Below are 23,641 nucleotides of genomic sequence, written 5' to 3' on the forward strand. Positions count from 1 at the left end.
GAGGCCTTCAGTTTCTAGACCTGCTGGCGACTTCTAGCAGTGCGACTGTTCCTCGGTTCTTCAATCACAGGAGAGATCCATGGTCCCTGGGCATAGATGCTCTCATACAGGTCTCGCCGGAAGACCGGTTGCTTTATGCCTTTCCTCCGTGGCCCTTGCTGGGCAGGATAATTCGCAAAATTGAAGGCCACAAGGGGCTGGTACTCCTGGTGGCACCGGACTGGTCCAGGCATCCGTGGTATGCAGATCTGCAAAGACTCCTGATGGTGACCCCCCTTCGTCTTCTGCCGCAAATGGATCTGTTGCAGCAGGGACTAGTTCTTCACAAGGATCCAACTCTGTTCTGTCTTACGGTTTGGCCCTTCAGAGGGCTCGCCTGTTGAAGCATGGATATTCTTCTGTGGTGATTGCCACCTTACTCCACACTCAAATGTTTTCCACTTCTTTAGCCTATGTGCGGGTTTGGAGAGTATTTGAGGCCTGGTGTGAGGAGCATGGTGTTCTTCCTCATTCAATTAAGATCCCGTTCATTCTGGACTTTTTGCAGGATGGGTTGAATAAAGGATTGGCCCTTAATTCCTTGAAGGTGCAGGTTGCGGCTCTTGCCTGTTTCAGAAGCCCATCTCATCCTGATTTGGCCTGTTTTTTGAAGGGAGTGCAGCATCTTAGGCCTCCCTTGAGGTTACCAGTTCCATTGTGGAGTCTTAATTTGGTGCTGGACTTCTTGATAGGCCCTACATTCTGACCATTGCGTAGCCTTTCCTTGCAGTTATTGACTTTGAAGACAGTGTTCCTGGTGGCTATATGTTCTGCGCATCAAATTTCCAAACTGCAGGCCTTGTCTTGCCGGGAGCCATTCCTTTGGGTGATTCAAGGGGCATTTCAGCAGCATACCCGTTCCATCCTTTTTGCCCAAAGTGGTCTTGGAATTTCATTTGAATCAGTCCATTTCCTTGCCATCCCTGGATAAGGTCAGGGATGCGGAGGAGTATTGCCTCCTGTGCCTCTTGGATGTCAGGAGACTTGTGGTGCAGTATCTGGAGGTTTCTGAACCTTTCTGGAAGATGGACCACCTGTTTTTCCTCCATGGCGGACATAAGCAGGGCGCTCCAGCTTTGCAAGCTACAGTAGCTCGCTGGATTAAGGAGGTGGTCATGGCCTTGAATGTGGATGCTGAAAAGTAGTTGCCTACGCACTTTTGACTCATTCCACTAGGGATCAGGCAATGTCATGGGCGGAGGTTAGATTGTTGTCTCCCATCGATATCTGCCAAGCCGCAACGTGGTCCGCCTTACATACTTTTTCCAGGTTTTATCGTCTGGATGTGCAGGCCCAGAAGGACGCAGCCTTTGCACATGCAGTGTTGACTGGACCGCGGGCAGCCTCCCACCCTGTTCGTGAGTAGCTTTTGCGACATCCCACTGGTCCTGAATCCATCTTTTTAACACTAGGAAATGGAGAAATTACTTACCTGATAATTTCATATTCCTTAGTGTAGACAGATGGACTCAGCTTCCCACCCTCGGCTGCTGCATGAGTGTGTCACTAGTCGTCCTGTTGGGCTCCAAGTCCCAAGGGATTACTGGTAAGTGTTCATCCAGTCCCTAGATTGGGGTACCTAGGTGCTTACGTGAGTTCAGTGTTTCTTGTTGGTTGAATACAGTTATGGTTGCCTATTTTTAATCAAGTTTTTTGCTAGTTTGTCCTCAGTTGCTTTTGAAGAGAATACTGGCAGGCTGGGGTCACTGCAAGAATATATATATTGTGACGTCAGCTTGCTCTGTCTCCATCTGCTGGTAAAGGAGCATAACCCATTGGTTCTGAGTCCATCTGTCTACACTAAGGAAAACAAAATTGTCAGGTAATTTCTCCATTGTTGACTCCTCTAAAAATCCCGAAAGATCAGAGAGGCATCAGAATTTCTATTACTAGAAACTTTAGAAGAAATACTTTTAGGTTCTGGTAGATAATACACTTTGGTCACCAATTGAATAGCTTCCTTAGAGCTTTAAGAAAATCCAGATAAAAACAATTATGGTAAGCATCTCAAGTAGAGATACCATTGGGCATCTTGGTAAAATTAAGGAATTGCAAGTTTATTCTTTTGGCTTGGTTCCCAAGGTTTTCTACTCTCCTTCTCAACACTACATTGTCTTTAACTAAATTATTTCATTCAGTTATCTCTTAATTCATGCACTTCTGTTCGTTTACTTGAACTGATAAGGCACCAACATGGAGTCTATCCTAATGGACTGAGCACTTTCATTTTAGTTACAACATTCTACAGAGCTTCCAAAGTGATAACTGCAGGCTTCTCTAATTGAGGGGAACCTGCTAGAGTAAATGTTATGTTCTCAATGAGCTGGGATACCTCACCAGAGATGGGGAAACATCTGCGATAGCCCCAGGCTGTAGTCCTGTTCCTAATTGAAAAGTATTTCTTCTCTTCAGAGATTTCTTTTGTTCAACATTTCCTGGGCCAAGCAAGTATTTTCTATTAAAAAAAAAAAGTTGAACAGTGTATCTTTTCTCACAGGAGACAGTTTTTGTCTGCTAGCTCTCGTGGAGCCCTAGGGGGGATTTTTCCCCTTGATTACTTCAGCCTAGGACTCCTTTTTCCCAGTGGCCTTCCCTGCCTAGGGGTGATACTGGTGGTCCAGTCACTCCCCCTCCTTTTCCTGTGGTGACCCCTGAGATGTGCATGCCTCGGGTCCCATTGCAGAGAAGTTTGACATTCCTCTGCTGTGTCAGGACTCAATAAAGCCTGCTAAGTAATTCTTGAACAAAAAAAAAAAAATGACTGATTCAGTTCACGTTTAATTTTGAGGTGGAAAAGGCTATTCTTTATGGCATTTTGCCGACCGGCAGGGAAAGAAGCAGCTCTCAGCCTTCGCTGGCTCTCGCGCTTCTGTGCTGGCAACACCAGCTGTTATTTTCTCACAATCCTGATGCCGAGATTAGCGCTTTGCCTGGCCTGCGGGGGGGCCTGCTTTGCGGCTCTCCCGCGACAGCCTTTGCTCAGTCTGCTTGCCCGGAGGGGAGGGACCCTCCGTGGCACCTTTTAAATCGACGACCCGAGGTCGGGTCGGCAAGCAAGTGTCCGGGCCATCCTCTTCAAAAAAAATCCACGGGAATGGTGGCCATTTTGTGCCCGGACCTTGCTGCAGACTCGGAGCCTCAGGGGAGAGGGGAGCTGGATTTTACCCATTCTCTGCCTAATTTAAGTCCTATGAACGCTCCTGTTTCTGAACCCTCCCCAAGGGGCCCCTCCCCCCCTTGCCTGGCAGAGCACTCCCCAGGTTTTCCACGGAATTTGTGCTCCTGTTGCACAGATCTTTTTTGGCCAGCTTGGAGGAACAGGGGGATCCCTCCTCGGGCCCCCCCGCAGCGAAAATCCCTCATTCGATTGGCGGCCAGGGCTCTGGTGCTCCAGACTCGCAGGGAGCGACCAGGGTTAGGACTGTGCCCGGTGGTCCAGACCCACTTGATCCTCCTCAGCCCGCTCCGCATCCAGATCAGGATGATGACCCGGATCTGTTGCTAGGTAATCCGCCTGTGGAGGGAGATGACCCACGGGTTCTAAGATTGTTTATCCGGGAAGAACTTGATCTACTCATTCCTTTTGTTCTTGATGAACTTGGGATTGAGGTTCCCTCAGAGAACCCTGCCAGTACCTCCTCTTCTCGGACCGTGGACCTGGTCTTAGCTGGCCTTCGAGCTCCTCGTACTTTTCCTTTTCACCCTATGCTCATGCAGCTTCTGCTCCGGGAATGGGAATCCCCCGAGTCTGGCCTCCGTGTGGGCAGGGCAATGGATAAACTATATCCCCTGCCGGATCAGGCCCTAAATATGTTAAAGGTCTCCAAGGTTGTCGCTTCGGTGTCCACTGTCACCAAGCACACCACTATCCCAGTGGTGGGGGCGACGGCCTTAAAGGATCTTCAAGATCGCAAGTTGGAACTTCATCTCAAAAGGATCTTCGAGGTGTTGGCCTTAGGAGTCCGGGCGACAGTCTGTAGCAGCCTCATGCAGCGGGCAAGCCTCAGGTGGGTTCAACAATTGCTCAGAAACCCAGGACCTCCTGGCTGCTGAGGCCCAACAAGCAAAGCGACTCAAAGGCACGATTGCATATGGAGCTGATGCCCTTTATGATCTCCTCCGAGTGCAGGCCAGGGCTATGGTCTCCGCGGTTTCCGCCAGGCGTCTCCTTTGGCTGCGTAACTGGGCGGCAGACTCCTCCTCTAAGTCACAATTGGGCACTCTTCCTTTTAAGGGCAAGTTGCTTTTTGGGGAGGACCTGGAACATGTCCTTGGGGGACAACAAGGTTCATAAGCTGCCTGAGGACCGTCCTAAACAGTCAAAATCCTTTTTTCCTTCGCACTCCCGTTTCAGGGGTCAGCGCAGGTACAATAAACCCCAAGGGTCTTTTCAGCAGAATTCCTCCACCAGGTCGCAGGCATGGTCTCATTCCTTTCTGGGGCATCGGCCTTTCAGAGATGGCAACCCTCCCGGATCCGCCACAAAGTCCTCACAATGAGATGTGACCAGCCCCTTCTTCCGTTTGCGCCTTAGGTGGATGTCTGTCCCTTTTTCTCGAGGAATGGGCCAAAATCATTATGGATCAGTGGGTCCTCGATGTGATCAAAAAAAGGTTACGCGTTAGAATTTGCTCGGGAGCTTCCCGACCGACACCTGATCTCGCCCTGCAGCAGTCGAAAGCGACCAGCGGTGTGTCAGACTCTCGACAAGCTCCTGGAACTCAGAGTCATAGTCCCTGTTCTCAGAAAAGAACAGGGTTCCAGCCAGTATTCCATCTACTTCGTCATTCCCAAAAAGGACTGCACCTTCTGTCCAATCCTGGACCTCAAGAGAGTCAACCGGGCCCTCAAGGTTTCTCATTTTTCAATGGAGACCCTGAGGGCGGTCATAGCGGCGGTTCGCTCAGGGGATTTTCTGGCCTCCCTCGACCTCATGGGGGCTTACCTACACATCCCGATTTGCAAGGAATACCAGAAGTTTCTTCACTTCCACATTCTGAGCAGGCATTTCCAGTTTCAGGCTCTCCTGTTTGGTCTCACCACCGCTCCTCGTACATTCACCAAGATGATGGTGGTGGTCGCAGCCTTCCTTCGGCGGGAGGGAATATTAGTCCATCCCTACCTGGACAACTGGCTCATCTGGGTGAAGTCAGAGCAGCTCTGTGTGGCAGCAGTCAATCGTGTAGTGTCAGTCCTCACCTCCCTCGGGTGGATTCTCAATTACTCCAAGAGCAACCTTGTGCCCTTCCAGGTCCTGGAATTCCTGGGTGCTCGTTTTGACACTCGGGTGTCCAAGGTTTTCTTACCCAAGGTTCGGGCGCTCAAGCTCATGAAACAGATCCAGCATCTCATCTCTCTCTTGTCGCCCACGGCCTGGGACTACCTTCAAGTACTGGGCTCTATGGCTTCCACTATAGATCTAGTTCCTTGGGCGTTTGCGCATATGCGTCCATTGCAGAAAGCTTTACTAGCCCGCTGGAAGCCGGTTTTGGAGAATTACAGGTGCTTATGCCGCTTCCCAAATCTACTATCACCAGCCTACAGAGGTGGCTTTCCCTCGATCACCTCTCAAGGGGTATGCCTCTGGAGACTCACCAGTGGATTGTCCTTACGATGGATGCCAGCCTTTCCGGCTGGGGAGCGGTGTGTCCACGGCCCAATCCAAGTGGCACATCAACTGCCTGGAGGCCCGGGCGATCCGAATGGCACTCAAGTTCTTCCTCCCCTTGGTCAGGCGCAAAGCAGTGAGAGTCCTCTCCGACAGTGCTACCACAGTAGCTTACATCAACGGCCAGGGGGGCACCAGGAGTCACCTGGAGGCTCTGGAGGCCAGCAAACTGTTTGCATGGGTGGAGCGCCATCTGGACCGCCTGGCGGCTTCCCACATTGCAAGGAAGGAGAATGTTCAGGCAGACTTTCTCAGTCGTCAAATTCTCTACCCCGGAGAGTGGGAGTTGTCGGAAGAATCGATGGATCTAGTCATACACAAGTGGGGGGTTCCTCATTTGGACTTGATGGCCACCTTAAAGAATGCAAAGGCTCCCAGGTTCTTCAGCTGCAGAGAACTGTCTTCGGCTGAAGTGTCTTCGACTGAAGTGTCAAGAACACTACTCGGAGGGAGTGGACACGCTGACCCTACCCTGGCCCAACGATGTCCTCCTTTACATGTTCCCACCTTGGCCTCTGGTGGGAAAGGTCCTCAGACGGATAGAGGTTCACAACGGGCCAGTAATTCTCATCGCGCTGGAGTGGCCCCACAGACCGTGGTTCTTTGACCTCGTGAATCTCACGTTGGATGGCCCTCTTCTTCTCGGTCACCTCCACAATCTCCTCCGACAAGGTCCTGTATTTTTCAAGTGGGCAGATCGCTTTTGTCTAGGCCTGGCTTTTGAGCAGCAACGCCTAAGAAGGACAGGCTTTAAGGAGGAAGTGATCTCCACTTTGATGCGCACACGTAAAACCTCTAAATCTCTGGCTTATGTGCGAGTCTGGAGGGTGTTTGAGAATATGTGTGTGGACGCGGGGGTATCGACGCATAGGGCCTCGGTCTCCTTGGTTGTCTCCTTCCTTCAGAATGGTCTCTCTAAAGGCTTGTCTTTTAATTCCTTGCATGTTCAGGTTTCTGCCCTCTGTCCCCTGTTAGGGAGGCACGACGGTTACTTGATAGCGGCCCATCGGGATGTTATACATTTTCTTAAGGGTGCCAAGCATTTGAATCCGCCAGTCCGGGCAACTTGTCCGTCCTAGAGTCTTAATCTGGTTCTTCGTGTTCTCTGCGAGGCGCCTTTTGAGCCCCTCCGTCAAGCCATGCTCAAGGATCTGACACTTAAGACAGTCTTTCTCTTGGCTATTTGTTCAGTTAGGAGGGTGTCCAAGCTTCAAGCTTTCTCCTGTAGGGAGCCCTTCTTGCGGTTCTCGGATTCAGGGGTCTCTCTAAAGACAGTTCCCTCCTTCCTACCAAAGGTGGTTTCCTCCTTCCATGTAAATCAGTCCAGCGAGCTCCCTGCCTTCTCTCTGGAGGATATTGCTAGTGCGACGGGGGTGACCTCCGCCGTTTGGATGTTAAGAGAGCTCTTCTGCAGTATTTACAGGTTACTAATGACTTCAGGATCTCAGATCATCTTTTTGTCTTATGGAGTGGGCCTCATAAGGGGCAGAGGGCCTCTAAAGCCACCATAGCTCGTTGGCTAAAGGAAGCCATCGCGTTGGTGTATATTTGCTGGGGTCGGCAGGTCCCGGAGGGTCTAAAAAACCCATTCTATGTGTTTGCAGGCTACCTCGTGGGAGGAGAGCCAGCTGGTTTCTCTGCAGGAAATTTGCAGAGCAGCCACTTGGAAGTTGTTGCATACTTTTGCTCGGCATTACCGTCTTGACGTAGCAGCGCCAATGCTTGGTTCTTTGGCAGACAGGTACTCCGAGCGGGACTTTCGAGGTCCCACCCTAGTTAGGGAAGCTTTGGTACATCCCACTGTCTGGACTGATTCGGGTACGTACAGGGAAAGGAAAATCGGTTCTTACCTGCTAATTTTCGTTCCTGTAGTACCACGGATCAGTCCAGACTCCCTCCCGGTATCCTGTTCTTAAGTCCACTCATTGTCATCTTTCTTTTCAGCTGTGGAGAATGCCTTTTCCTTACAGAACTATTATATATGAAGGACCTTAAGGCACCGGATGTTTATACCTTTTAGACAAGAGCTGTTTTTTGCACTGTTTCTAGTTTTTTGCATTGTGTTATCCTTTTTGGATCAGTTACTTGCTTGACCTTCATCGGGTTCATTTCCCAGTTTGGTTATCTGCTTTGTTAATGTTTATACTGAGGGGCGCAGGGTGAGCACACTCCTTATATGGGATGCCTTTTCAGTTTTTCTCTGGTTCCGTCTGCTGGACAGGAGGCTCAACTCCACTGTCTGGACTGATCCGTGGTACTACAGGAACAAAAATTAGCAGGTAAGAACCAATTTTCCTATTTGCCTACAATGGAAGTAATGCATGCAAATTTATTACATGCATATTCATTGTGGATATCTTGAAAACTACGCCTGTTTATAGCCCTTATGTCAGTGAATGACAGGATATGCTCTGCTCTTATCCTACCTTATTCACACGACCCTCCTGCCCTTAGGAAAGGAGTTTATTATTTATTTAGAGATGTGGATTCTCCAATAGAGTTACTTAGAGAAATAAACCAGACTGGATGTATGAAAATAAGTTTCTTTATTCAGATAAAAGTTATAATCTTTTAAGGCAGGTAATTTAGCTTATGAGTCGTCATACTTTTCTAAGCTTATCTTAATCAAACAGTACAGAGCTATAAGTGTAAGAATGATAACTATGGTTATTGAAATTATAGCAATCAGATAAATATCTACTAAAGCCATTTTCTTGTAAAATAAATGCTTTCTAGTACATGTCTTGCTAATACAAGCTAAGGTTAAATATTCTAACTAATGTCAGTTATACTAGCTAGGGTCAATTATACTTGCTAGGGTTCTCTTATGCAGAAAGTAATTAAAAAGCTTACCAAAGATCATGAAGCAATTAGCCTGCTTAATGTGGTCAGTCAAAGGTTTATCTTGCTCTGCTACCACTTCTCCCCCCTACTGTTCTTAACAGGAGTTTAAATAGGCAGAATAGCCAGGTGGGGGCTAGTCTGCTCCTTCTTATCAAAAAAGTTAACAAATTTGCCCCCCTTACTAAGACAGAGGGGTCTGAAGTTGGAAGGCTTCCCAGTTCAAGAAAGTAGACTTTTTTGCGCCCCCCCCCCCCACAAGGGTAGTCAGGTGGGGGCTCTCATTTTCTAACTTCCCAAGAGCAAAGATAAGAAGTAACGTTTCTTATACTTTTTTTCTAAGCTTCCAAGGACACAGGTGTCTGAAGTTGAAAGGCATCTCAAAAGAGGCCCTTTTCTAGTGCAGGGCATATGAAAAAGCAATTCTTTTGTTTCAATACTAACTTGGTATAATTGACTACACTGTACATACATGATTACAAAGAAACACATTTTCTGACACTTGAGGACGTTAGTTGGCCCAACCAAAATCTAGTTCACCCAGAAAATTCCTGAAAGAGATCTGGGACCAGTTGGGCAGGCAGCATTTGTTTGGCAAGAGGAGAAGAGCAACGGTGTGTCATCTGCCATGCATGTCAATCTTTCTCATTCATATTGATTGTGGATATCCTGAAAACCAAACTGGCTAAGGGGTTCTCCAGAACTGGCTTGAAAAACACTGTGCCAGAAAATCTATGGATAAGCATGGCTTTCATTTCCTTCCTTTTTTAGTAAGTCCTCATATTTAGGAGGCTTATCAGATGGCTCCAGAACTGTGAAGGCAATGATTTAGGCCTAGTTTTTGCCCTGTTACTTATGTGCATCTCATAAGATTATTTAGTACAGTTCACTTTTTGCATAAAATATAGAGCAGGATCAACTATGTGGAAGGAAATGGGAAGAAATGATCAATTTTATCATTTTAGGAAAGCAAGCAGTTTAGTTAGTTTTGTGCTTTTATCGGAGTAGGCAGCACTGGTCCTTGAGAGTTACAAACCAGTTTGGTTTTCTGAATATGTGCAATGAGTAGTAAATAACATCAGAAAAAGACCACATTGGTCCATCTAGTCCACCTAGTGATTCATCCTTTTTGAGTAGATGAGCACACAGTTTACCACATTCAACCAATTGCCAGCTCCACATACTCCCATATCATTTATCTGAACTTTCAGCCTTCCTACCACTGCTCTTTTTATTGGTTCCAAGCTCTCGCAGAATCTGCCAAAGTACTAGTCTGTACTATCTCCACTGGTAGGCCATTTGAGGCCTGTGATTCTTACACAAACCAACACTAATTTCAAAATCCAAATTCCTTATCTTGTCTTTTTACCAAGCTTTCTAATAATTCATACATCTACCAAAACTAGTTAAAGCCATTATCCATCTGGCCTCCCCATGTTCAGTGTAGTTGGGTTTTAGTCATGATTATGCCATGCAGGTTATCCCAATGCCTTCTTACATCCCAATACAGTCATATTACTGCTATTAGGATTATAGCCTTCATTCTGAACAGATTACACCAAACTGTCATGCCACTAGGTCTTGCTCCTGCTATCCCTTCAATTTTTGAAAGTAAGGATCCTCTGTGTTTGTGATATATTTGCATAAAGGTGGGCAGAGAACTTGGTTAATTTGCATTTTATGTTTACCCTGAAAACAAGACCTATTTGTGGCCTTCAAAGGGCCAAGTTATTTATATACCTCTATTTGGGCAATCCTGAAGGAGGGCATGCTTGCTGCCCAATCAGAGAACAAAGAAATGGCTATGCTGTTGAGTCTTTGTGCCATGGAGGCATTGCAAGTTCAGGTGGGAGGGAGCTGCCAGAACATAATGACATCATTGTAAGCATGCCCCATGTGTCTCTTTCAGTGGGTAGAGGAGAGAAGTTGCTTCTGCTATGATGGGCCCAGGTGAAAATCCGCTTACTTTGTGGTAGCCCAGGAAGAGCTGCCACTCTCAGGCCTCAGCCCAGGAGGAGTTCCAGCTGCTGCCGGGTCCATACTAGAGAGAGATTACAGCTGTTGCCTGCCCTGGGGGAAAAGAAATGGTGATAGGAGAGGGGAATGGGCAAAGAGGCCAGAGAGAAATGAGGAAGTGGGGAAAGAAGAATAAAGGCAAAACATGTAATTTAAAAAAATTAAAAAAAAAAAAGCAAATTAAAACGTGAAAAAAAAGACACAAAAATACAAAAATAAAGGGAAAAATTACTGAAAACAGTAAAAAAAACAAATGGGGATGGAATTCTTAGCTCCTAAAAAAAATGTTTGTTGGCACTTAAGTTTTTGAAAAATTTTCCATCCCTTACCACTTTAGTGTATCTCTCTCTGGGTCTGGGTATAGTGTGCCTGGCTGTGGTGCATCTGTTTTTTGTCTGGGTCTGCTGTGTGTATGCCTGTATCTTTGTCTAGATGTGATGGGCCTGTGTATTTCTGTCTAGCTGTGGTATGTCTGTCTTGTGACTATCAGGGTGTTGGATTTCTGGCTCTCTGTGGGGTGTCCGTTTTTGGGTGTAAGGTGTCAGTCTCACTATCTGCCTGTGCTGTGTTTGTGTGTCAAGCTTCTATCTGAGTGTGGATTGTCTGTGTTTTTCTCTCTGCCTGTGGTGTGTCTATGTTTTTATGTCTGACTGTGATATATAAAAGGAAGGAATATAAATAATATAAATATAAATAAACAAGGAATATAAATAAATGAATAAATATTTTTTAAAAATAAGTATTCTAATACTTATTGGAAACCATTGTGATGGCAAAACCGAACAACGGTATATAAAACTTGATAAATAAATAAATATATCTGTCTATCTGTGTCGACTGGGTGTTGGGTTTCTGTCTCTCTGTGGAGTGTTTATGTCTGTCTTGGTATCTGTTTTGCTCTCTTTTGCTCTGGATGTGCAGTGTCTTTTGTCCGTCTGGGTATGAGCTCTCTGTTTTTCTCTCTCTGTCTGGATGTGAGATGTCTGCCTCTCTGTGCTGGTGTGTACATGCTTACCCCTTTCAGCAACTTGAAGAGAAAAAAAAATGAGGAAATGGGCTCTGATCCACTGGTTGGCATTGTGGTTGCCTGATGGATACCCTTCATATACACAGGGCCCTCCAGTCTTCCGTGATTCTGTGGCCGTGGTAAGGGCCACAGAATTGGCCAGTCTTTAAGGGAGCTCAGATATTTTACTCATCATTGCATTTTTTTTAGCATGAGTTACAAACAGCTTACTAAAATTTTGTTCCCTTACTATTTTCCTTTGGACTTCAAAACATTTGCATTGTCAGTTTTGTTTGTTTATTTTACCTGTCAGTTTCTCCTTGCTCTCTTGGCTTTCTAGTTCAATCAGAACCTTCCTCACCTAAGTTGGTGGCATCATAAGCATTTGTTTGCAGCCACCCAGGAGTATGGGGGTATAGATTTGGCTCAGTTTTTATTCCCTCGACCTCCTCCCTCTATACTCCAGCTGTTGCAATGACAATCCTTGGTTGGGGTCCACACACAGACCATGGTTCCCTTTGGAAGCTAATGTGTGTCCTCCCTGAATCCCACCTGTAGGTGGCACTGTTGTGCAATTACTGGAATTCCCTCTGGTTGTGGATTATTAGAAGGAACAATGTAGCCACATTTCATCTCTCATCAAACTGTTGTCACAATTAATTGTAATGCAGTTTTAGCTCTAAGTGGTTTCTTGCAGTTTTAATCCTCTGTCTATGTAGAGTTAATTATAGTCAAATATGTGCCATGACCAACAAGGGCAGAATTTCATTAAGTAGTTTGATAAACATCAGAATTAAGCAACTTGAAGGACAACCACTGTAACAGAAGTGCATTGTTCTGCGATGAGAATTAATGGCATTGTGTTTAAATAAAGAAGAGTCTTTTGTTTCATATTTGATTTCCTGGAATTATGACTGTTTCCTCTTTCAGGTGGCAGAAGATTTTTAAATTCCCATTATGGAATACTATTGGAGCTTACTGGAACAAGGCATTCCTTGCAATCATAGTCATACTGATTGTCCTGTTTCTCGGTAAGTAATAGTACAGCAGTGTAGAAAATCCTAAAAATTACTACTGTCCTACCTTGCCAAATATACTAATCCCTGTTGAAATCAGCAAGTATGGGGCTGTGGTATGTACATTACAAGTGAAACGTTAAGACGTGTTGGGGCCGTGTTGTACAGATTGTTTATTTCCAGAGTGAGGCAGCACTTCAACTCCTTATGGGTGCAAACCCAGCAACCAGCAGCCACTTTTACTCCTAAACATTTGTGCGGTGCTGTATAGATACACGTAGGAGAGAGTCTCTGTGGAACTTACAGTCTTGTTAAAAACAGACTCAAAAGACCATTAAACCTTTGTGGAGAATCAGGGAGAAAATGTAACCTCTCGAAGGGGATTCAGTATAGGTGCAGTCTAATTGAAGACAGAGACAATTGAATGTAATTGGGTTAAACTAAGAACTGGATGTTTGCAAGAAAAACAACGGGGATGCCTAGTTGTTGCTAGGCAGTTATTAGCAGCAGGCGAGGGGAAGATCCAGGAGATGAAATATATTTATCCACCCTTTAAAATGAACATATGTATTTGCTGTACTTGTGTTTATGTAAACCTCTCAATTTTCTTTTGGATGGTATCTGCAGTATACACTGCTGATTAAAATATGTGACTAATCATGCACAGTTGAAGGCAGTATATCATGAATCCTGTCATACTGAAGGAAGACCTGGCGATTGTGCTGTTGTGCAAGTCATTTGCGAGGCCTCACCTGGAGTTTTATGTCCATTTCTGTAGGCTGTACCTTTTACACACCTTGGAGGCGATTCAGAGAAGGACTACCAAAATGGTACTGCTTTTGCCCCTAAAACGCTATAAGATGAAATTTAAGCTTCTACGTTTACACTAGATGTATCCTAGAGAGGAGACAGGGGAGATATGATTGGAAAAGATGCATTAGAACATGAGGGTCATAATATGAAGATCTGAAGGAGAAGAGTCAGGAGCAGCATTAGGATTTTTTTTACAAGAAGGTAGATGTGTTGAATGTCTTCCTAGGGGCAGGTGTTGGAGGAGACTGAAAACAGTAGCAACCTTTATGAGAGCAATTTTCAAAAGTTTTTACATGGGTAAGGGTGTTTACTCACATAAAAACACCTTTAGAATATTTCCCAGTGTATGCAGCTAAAAGTAAGTGTCCTGTTTGACAGCACACATACTCTTGGCTGTGCTGAAAGTGGTGGATTTGGGGCAGGGAGAACAAATAATCGCAGGAATTTCATTCTGATATCCCTGTATGTACTATAAACACAAGCATTCCCTGCCAGCCCCTGAATTTTCAAAGGGAAACTCCACAGGGAGGTTCCCTTTGAAAATGAGTTTGCAGGCCCATGGGTACAAATTGCTCCCAGACCTGCAGCTTCCATGGGGATACTGAAAATTGCCCCCTAAGAGAGCAGGGCATGGCATAAACACAGAGGAACCTAAATTGCAGAAAAGTGAAGATATCAGACACCGGCCTTAGTGACTGGCACATGTTTAAAGTGCCCTATCTGAATAATTCAACAACTAGTGTTGAGGTTGATATAATGAATAGTAATTTAATTTAAAATATTTATGACCTGCCTATCTAATACCCTAAATGAGTTATAATTAAAACAACCATAAAGACAAAGCATAAAACATGGTATAGATAACTTACAATTTTCTCATGGGTAAATACACTAGACTAATAAGCTCAGATTTTACATTTATCACATGTACATGATTAATGGCCAATACATCACTGTCATCGTAAATATAATTCTTGCTATTTGTTGTCACTACAAAAGCCTTGGCAAACAGATGGTGTGTATTAAATTTTTTTCTGAATGTTTTCAAATCAGTTATGGCCCTCAGTTCTTCTGGAAGGGAATTCCACAACTCAAAACCTGCCACAAAAAAATTTTGCTCCTTTTGTTTCACATAGATTGAGCATCTTTAACCATAGTCCTTCCAGGAAGATATGTGATCGCAGCACTCAACTAGGTGTATAGATTTTCAGCCAAGCACTAATACTGTAAGGTGTCTCAGAATTAAGTACCTTAAAATCATTAAGTGGATTTTAAATTCGATTATCCATATAATAGGAAGCCAGTGCACATTATAAAGCACAGGGGTAATAAGAGCAATATCCCAGTTAAGACTGTAGCCGCTGCGTTCTGAACCACCTGAAGAGCACAAGGAGAAGAAATCGGCAAGCCTATGTAAACTGCGTTACAATAGTCAAGGCCTGAGATAACAAGAGACTATTAAAACAGTATGAAAAAGTGTAGATAAAAATGGCATCAGTTTGCGTAAAATTTGAAGCTTGCAGAATGCACCCTTAACCATAATACCTACTTGCAATTTAAATGATCATGTGGTATCACAAATAACTCCTAAGTTACGGACCTTGCAGGAGATTGGTATTTGATGACCATCTAGCTGCAAGAAAGTGGTACATTGTAGCCATATTTGTTTTGCATGCCTTGCTTCATTCCAGTGGCGGCTTCCACAGTGTTTGCATTTTTCAGTGGACCTTCCCTCGCTGAGAATGCAGTAACATAGATCATACAGGACTGCATGGGGATTCTCTTCTGTCCCAGGGCCTACTGCAGTTTTGGTATAGGTTCTGAAATAAAGGTTTGAGAGCCCTGGATGGGACACCTCTGGAGGCTGGGATATGAGCTGTTCCAGAGATGAGAGGCTATTATTGCCTGGGTTTTCAGTCCTCCATGGAGAAATGTGGCTAAGGCTAATTCCGAGGAGTGTATAGCTGGGATTTAGTTCAGTGGCTATGAAGGTAGCCTGCATGCAGGGCTGGGGCAAAAGTATTTGGTGCTCTAGACAACCTTCGGTCATGCACCCCCTCCCCCAACTTACCTCCAGCACAGCAATTCCTGCTACAAGTGGCAGTAGCTGTAGCACAGCATTCCCTTCTTGGTGGTATTAGCTTTGGTACAGCACCCCTTTGGGCCTCATGCTAGTGGGAGTTTGCTGTCCCGAAGAATTGGCACTCTAGGCAGCTACCTAATTTGCCTGATTAAAACACTAGCCCTGCCTCTACGGAACATGTACCATCCTTGGCAATGGCCATGAGGGTAACTTATAATTCTGGTAATAGATAAATGAAATAACCTGCACAGATGGCAGCAAATACCCTTAATTAGGCTTGGGGATAACTGGCATGCAATGGTGATTACTACCCTTAGTAGAAGGCTCAGAACAGTGGTAACTACCCTTGCTGCAGCCAAGGACTATCCAGCATGAAACAGCAGTTGCTACCCTTAGCAAGGAACGCAGATTGTGAATTGGCAAGTACCATGGCTAGGGGGTTGGCCTTAGTGGTATCAGCATGGAGTCTGCTTTGGTTGATTAGTATTTTTGATGAAGCTGTGCTTCAAAGGACGTCCCTTGTTCAGCAACGAGAGACATGGTGGTGAGTAGGTGGAGGGATTCAAGGACCCCTCGCCTCTCAGAAGATGGAAAGTCATCTTCACCATCATCTAGAATGGATGGGACTCCAGAACCTCTCATTCTTCCTAATGAGGTTTTGGGTGGGTCTAATCTTCGGTACCCAAAATAGGCGGACACCTTTCTCGGTTTTATCAGATGTCAGGAAGTATTTCTTCACGGAGAGGGTGGTGGATGTCTGGAATGCCCTTCCGGAGGAAGTGGTGAAGACCAGAACTGTGAAGGACTTCAAAGGGGCGTGGGATAAACACTGTGGATCCATAAAGTCTAGAGGATGTGAATGAAGAGTGGGTGGCTCGCAGGAATGACGGCTACTATCTGGAGATAATACCCTTATTCAATAAACATACACACGGTTAATGCAACTCCAACATTGCTCTAAGCTTCAATGGCAAGAGGAAATGTGGAAAAAAGGATTTGCAATCACAAAAAAAGAGGGGAGTAGCTTGCTTGTTACGGCGGTTACTATCCCAAACCAAATAAGCCTGATACTTCACTTTCAATGCATATCAAGCATAGCTCTCTGCTTCAACAGCAGGGGAGAAAGACTGTTACTTCAATTTCAATTCATTTCCAGCATAGCTCTCAGCGTCAATGGCAGGGGGGAATGAAGAAAAGTGGATCTATATACAGACAACAACCAACAAGGACTGAATTACATAGTCTGGGTAAACAAATAAGCATGGTGTAGCTTGTTTATTACGGCAGTTAATACCCCTAACTAATTAAGCTATTTCACTTAGATGCAGTTCCAACACTGCTCTCTACATTAAAGGCGGGGGTGGAAGGGAAATAAAACCGAAAGGTTACTAAGGGCCAAGAGTAACAGATAAGTATGAGAAAAAAAAAGTGCGAAAGCTTGCTGGGCAGACTGGATGGGCCGTTTGGTCTTCTTCTGCAGTCATTTCTATGTTTCTATGAAGATGTGGATCTGGATCACTACCGTTCAGTAGGTGTTAGATGGAACCCACAATGGTTATGCCCTGCAGTTTTCTAGGAACGGTTAAAGATGCAGTTTTGGTTTCCCTATAAAAATCCATTGGAAAATGGACGCAGTGCGTGTCACTCTGCAACTGCTCATTGTCTTACGAGTCGTGGTTCCTATTCCATAGGAACAGGAAGGTATAGGACAATATTCCATTGACTTTGTGGTTCATGAACAAAAAAATATATATATCTTTTCACCTCATTTTGCATCTGAAAGGGGTCTACTGCTTTTTGTGGGTTATTCATTTCAAGTTGGAAACCTTATGTTCAGTGATCATGGCCATGCAAATGGAGAATTTCTCATGTCTCTGAATCTGACAGCAGCCTATCTTCACATCCCCATTCAGATGGAACATCAGCAATTTTTAGTACTTCGTGGTGCTCAGTCATCATTACCAAAGTCAGGCCCTACCGTTCTGGTAGGTGACAGCCCCCAGGACATTTTACAAGGTTAGGGTGGTGGAAGCAGCTATGCTGCGCAGAGAAGGCATCTTGGTCCATCTTTATCTGGAGTTCAGTTGCTATAGGACAATGGTTGGGTGGTCAGTCTGGCCAAGAGCAGCTTGCAACTCTCTCAGATGCTGGATTACTTAAGAGCCCAGTTCGATACAGTTCAGGGCATGGTGTTTCTTCCGAAATAGCTTATCTAGAAGCTATGGGGACAGATTCAAGCCCTATAAATGACGGATCGACCATCAGCATGGATTTACCTACAGACATTGGATTCCATGGTGGGGAACTTACAACTAATTCTGTGGGCCAGGGCACATGTTAGGTCTTTTCAAAAGGTATGGCTGTCTTGGGGAAGTCCCCGATCTTAGGAAAATATGATACAGAAGGCTTGCCTATCAATGTTGAAGCAAGACTTACTTTGCTGGTTGCTGAGGGACCATCTCACCAAAGGTGTGGATTTGGAAGTGCCTGATTGGCTAGTGATCACCACAAATTCGAGTCTCCAAGGCTGGGGAGCTTACTGCCAGGAGCTGGTGGCACAGGGTCCCTGGAGGAGATGGATTGGTCCATCAATTGATTGAAGACTCCAGCAATTCAGTTGGCGTTGCGTACCTTGTGGACTGATTGAGCGGGAAAAATGTAAAAGTAATGTCGAACAATGCCACAGCGGTAGCTTGCATAAATCATCAGGAGGAATCCAGAGTCAAAAGATTTTTCCAGGAAATGTATGTTCTGCTGCCTTGGGCGGCACAGAATCTTCTCGCATTACTGGCTTCACACATAGCAGGGGTTGACAGCATTCAGGCAGATTGTTTCAGCTGTCATGTCCTGGACATGGGAGCTAGCGGGTGAGGCTTTCAGCTCATAGTTTCTCAGTGGATTTGCCCCTCCGTGGATCCGATGGTGACCCATGAAATCAAAGGTTCATCAGTTTTGCAGTTGCATGTGGGATGCTTAGGCAATAGAGCTTGATGTTCTTATCCAAAGCTGGCCATGGATACAGATGTGTTACAGGTTTCACCATGGCCCGCGGTCAGTAGGCTGTTGCAGAAGATAGCCAGGCACCTGGGATTGGTGCTCCTGGTGGCCCCAGACTGGCCAGAGAGATCTTCAACATCTAGTTGATGGCAGGCTATGGCAACTACCTTCCCAAAGGGATCTTCTGTGACAAAGGCCAGTTCTCCGGGTCAGTTTTGTCTTAAGATTTGGATCTTCAGAAGGCATGACTGTTAAAGCCAGGTTATTTCATGGCAGTAGTGAGCAACATGATGTGGATGCGGAAATTTTGTAGCAATGTGAAGAAGTTTTCAAGCAATGAAGTCAGGAGCAGCAGTGAATTCTTGCCAAAGTGGCAATTCCCTTCATTTTGGAGTTCCTACAGGAAGGTCTGAGTAAGGGACTAGCCTTAGTATGCTAAAGGTGCAGGTGAGGGCTTAGGGTGGATCTAATCTTCGGTACCCAAAATAGGCAGTACCCAAAATAGGGAGATCTCTCTATTCCCATCCAGATGTGTACCAATTTTTGAAGGGTGTTAAACATATTTGACTACCGTTAAGGTCGCTGGTGCTGCTTTGAGATCTGAATATGATACTGACTTTTTTGGCACGCCCTACATTCTGTTCTCTTTGGTGACTTTCCTTGCATGCTTTGACCATGAAGACAGGGGTTTGTTGTTGGGTTGGTTTTTTTTTTTTATATTAGTTGCCATATGTTCAGTGTGGAGACCCCTTCCAGGTAATTACCCCAGATAGGTTACAACTTCAGACAATGCCTCCTTGCCACAGGTGGTTTCAAGCTTTCATTTGAATCAGTCTGTGTCATTACCAGCATTGGACAAGACCATGGTTGAATTTCAGCTGTTGTAATCCTTGGATGTGGAGTGTCCTTTGTTGCACTTCTTCAGGTTACCAGATTTAAAAAAAAAAAAAAGGTCCATCTCTCCATGGCACGTTGGATTAAGAAGGTCATCACGGCAATCCATGTAGATGCTGATATGCTGTTGTCCAAACAAGTCACGGCTCATTCACCCAGAGTGTAAACGGTGTCTTGGGCGAAGTTGCAGTTTTCTGTCTCCGTCAGAAATCTGCAGAGCAGTGAGTGAAGTGGCCTTCCCTGCATACCTTTCCTTCGGTAAGGAAGACGAACCTCTTCCAAGGGAATGTAGATAGCCTCCCATCCTAGAAGGGCAATAGCTTTGGGACATCCCATTTGTATGGACTGGCCTGCCTAGATGCAGAGGATGGTGAAATTACTACTTACCCGATAATTTCCTTTCCTCTAGCATAGGCAGGCCAGTCCACAATCCTGCCCCGGGCTGCCTGTATCATTTGTTCTTCCACTTTGTCCTTAAGGGGCATTATCAGGGATGAGGATTAGAGGCTAATGGGAAGCTGTAGTCATTGAGGGACCTTGTAAGTGCCTTCTTCCAAGTTTGTGCCTTTTTAACTATTGTGTTCCTCTATTTACTCTTCTTCTGAGTTCAGTACTTCCTGTCTTTTTCACTGGTAGTAAAAAAAAAAAAAATGAGGGGGAATGGAAAGTTCGAAGTTAAAGTGTTGGTGTTAATCAGTTGTCCACAGTTGGTTTTTGCAGGAATACTGGCAGGTCAGTGCAGTACTATATAAGGGTGACATTAGTGAGTCTTTTACTCTCCATTTCCACCTGCTGGTTGGAGTGCATAACCCACTTGTGTGGACTGGTCTGCCTGTCCTAGAAGAAAGAAATTTATCAGGTAAGTAATAATTTCACCTTATCAGTTCCCTTTTCCTGCTGGTTATACCTGCAAACCCCCGAAAACCTACCCCAAACCCCCCCTGCGCGCACCGAGCCTATTTTGCATAGGCTCGGCGGCGCGCGCAAGCCCCGGGACGCGCGTAAGTCCCAGGGCTTGCATGGAGGGGCGTTTTGGGGGGCGTGCCCGGAGTGACACGGTGTTTTGGGGGGGGGGGCGCGTGTTGCGCAGGGGGCGGTGCCTCAGGCGTGGTTTCGGCCCGGGGGCGTGGCCGCGGCCTCCGGACCAGCCCCCGGGACCGGAACATGGAGCGGGGCAGCCGGCCGGCGCGCTCAAAGTTACGCCTGCTTCCAGCAGGCGTAACTTTGCCGACAAAGGTAGGGGGGGTTTAGATAGGGCCGGGGGGTGGGTTAGGTAGGGGAAGGTGCGGGGGGTGGAAGGAAAGTTTCCTCCGAGGCCGCTCCGATTTCGGAGCGACCTCGGAGGGAACGGAGGCAGGCTGCGCAGCTCGGCGCGCGCAGGCTACCGATTTTGGGCAGCCTTGTGCGCGCCGACCCCGTATTTTAATGGATACGCGCGGCTATGCGCGTATCTATTAAAATCCCGCGTACTCTTGTTCGCGCCTGGTGCGCGAACAAATGTACGCGCTCGCGCTAATTTATAAAATCCGACCCTAAGTGTTGCAATGGTTTTGAAATTCCAGGATCTGGTTGTAGCCTGGAAATCTTGACAGAAAATAGTTTAATTTTAATTTATTAAAAAACATATAGTGCTTCAGACAATGAATAGCAGCCTTCAGTGCTTTCTCAACTGAATCTGTAATTGGAATTGAAAACTGAATGTCATCAGCATAAATGTGATGCGTAACACCTACATCAGCAAGTACTCTACAAATTGGTCTTAAATAAATGTTAATTAACATAGCAGAGAGAGATGATCCTTGTGGAACCCCCACTTTGCAAAGGAAACCAGGATGAGAAGGAGCCAATCACTGATTATGCTCTGTGCCCTATCAGTGAGATATGAACAAAACCATAAAAATACAGTTCCATAAATCCCAAATCAGCAAGATGTGTTAAAAACAGGCTATGATTCAGGGTGTCAGAAGCTGACGAGATATCCACAAATATTAGTAGAAATTGTTTTCCCATGTCAAAACCTCTCTGAAAAGTATCTTAGCTAGCTACTAACAAGGTTTAAGTAGTATGGTTTTTTGTGACCCCAAACTGTTGATGATCCATTACCTCATGTTCATCTAACAAATTTTTAAATTGTGTAGAAATCATTTTTTCAACAATCTTGGAAAAGGTAAAGACAGGCCTAGAATGTGCAGGGTCATTCTGGTCACCTATAATTTTCTTCAGAACAGAATGTATACTAGCACGTTTTAGAAGTCTTAGCAGAAATGCAGGTGCTCATATAGCTGCTTCTGCCTGCCAAGTTATGCAGGAGACCTAGAAGATTGGATGATCATTCAAAAGCCCAAATAGTATTGGTAGATGTTTTAGATTATTACAAAGTCTTGTGTTTAGACATGGGATGGGAGAGGTGCTGGTTGCAAATTAAGTGGGGGATCTTGTATGCTTATCTGCCCAAGATGATAGAGTACAAATGAGGAAGATGACAAAAGTGGCCTGGATAAGGAATGAGATATGACTGGCAGTTGGGATAATTCCTGAGTAGCATCAGCAGGACTACTAACGGGGCGGACTGGATGGATGAGTTGTTCTTTTTCTACCGTCATCTATTCTGTTACTGTGGCGGATGAAAGCACTTCTAAGCATATCCATTCTTTCAGTCTCCTTTCTATACTCATTACTGCTCAGTCTCTTCTTTAGCTATTCCCACAGTGTTGGGCTTCTCCCTGCACCCTCTGGGGCCGATACAATAAAACACATGGTAAATCAGGTGTCATACTGAGTGCCCGTTTTCCTAATGCACGCAAAGCCACCTCTCCTGGGCATCCAATGCCATATTTAAATGAGCTGCAGTGTTAAAAGAAGCACATAGGGAAAAATTGTGCATCCCTAGCGCTCAAATGCATCAGGTGCCCAGGAGACATGGCTGTGCACTTACAACTTTACAATGGATGCTCAATACAGTTACTACAGGAGTTCAAGAAAGAATTAATGTAACGGATCGATTACCAAAAAAAACTTTTCTGGATGCACACTATACACGCACAATAGCAAGGGGCGAATGTTTATATTGTGCATCCAGAAAACATTTTTTTTTTTGTAATCGATCCATTACATTAATTCTTTATTGTTTATCACCAAGAGCAGTAAATCTGCTGTTCTCTGTGTTTCCTTCTCTGTGGATTGATGAGCACGATCAGTTATGCAGTTGTTTGGGCTCGCGTTTTGGATGCACTAATCCCTTTATTACATCGGGTGTTAGTCTAACGAGGCAAAACTTGCATCCAACCACTCCTTAACCTATGTGCACGCTTTATTGCATCGACCCCTCTGCGTGCCACTAGGGCAGGGCTACTCTTGACTCATGAGTGCAAGGGCCTTGGGGGTGACATCAATGTTGTCATCACCCCAACTGCTTCCAGGAGGGGAGGAGAAGGAGCAGACAGGTAAGGCCCTAGGGGAGCTACGCTTACAGAATAGGAGCCAGGACTTATCCCTCAATCAACCACTCCTGTTCTCAGAAGAGAAGGTTGATGCAAAGCGTGCCCTTCACAATTCCTTTGTAACTTTTTTTGTGTTCAGTGTCAACACAATGAGTTTCTAACAGAATGCTATTTCCTTTGTACGCCCTTCACCTCAGAAAAATGCATTCCTTATATGACCTTCTTTATGGTCCAAGAAAATGCACAGACTTTGGTATCCCAACATTATAAATATATTTAGGTAGAAATATGAATCCCAAGGCTGGGAAGAATTGCTGAAAGCATGCCAGTTGGCATGGAGAAATCATTTTAAACTGTCGTCAGTCACTATTTAAATCTGCCTTGCTAAATAAAGATAGACAACGTTATGACGCTTACCCTTACTTAGAAACAGACTGCAATAGCTGACTATACATGGAAAAGAATCTATTAAAAGAAACATGCACTATCTGTGTATTGTTTGGTATTTCAGAAGTATACACATTAAGAAGCAGGACTTGCCCTCATTTCAGTGTGTTTACAGTTGTCATTTTTGGGGGAGGGGTTTTGGTATCTCCTGTGCATAGGTTCCTTTTCAGTTTTAAAGAAAAAGACAAAGTGGGGCATGTGGAGTACCTATTTAAACCAAATCATTGTTTCTTCTTCCTCCCTTGTTCTCTTTGCCTGTTTAATTTTTATGGCAGTGGTTACAAACCAGATAGTGATGAGGGGAGCAGAAATGCCCCCCTTGGCATTGTGGAACAATTTCCTCCTAATGGTATGATGCTGATAGTCATTCTCACACCATTC

General features: G+C 45.2%; 1 protein-coding gene across 3 annotated transcripts in view; it reads left to right on the forward strand.

Annotated features, from left to right (window-relative positions):
• The window catches only part of BCAP29 (B cell receptor associated protein 29), a 115,932-nt gene that overhangs the window by 8,487 nt on the left and 83,804 nt on the right, over nucleotides 1-23,641 (forward strand). For all 3 annotated transcript variants that reach the window (XM_029616190.1, XM_029616192.1, XM_029616189.1), the window contains one exon: nucleotides 12,501-12,601. In XM_029616190.1, the coding sequence (XP_029472050.1) occupies nucleotides 12,501-12,601 (101 nt within the window). The remainder of the gene's footprint in view (nucleotides 1-12,500; nucleotides 12,602-23,641) is intronic.

The sequence above is a fragment of the Rhinatrema bivittatum genome, chromosome 9 (assembly GCF_901001135.1).
Source record: "Rhinatrema bivittatum chromosome 9, aRhiBiv1.1, whole genome shotgun sequence".
Lineage (NCBI taxonomy): Eukaryota > Metazoa > Chordata > Amphibia > Gymnophiona > Rhinatrematidae > Rhinatrema > Rhinatrema bivittatum.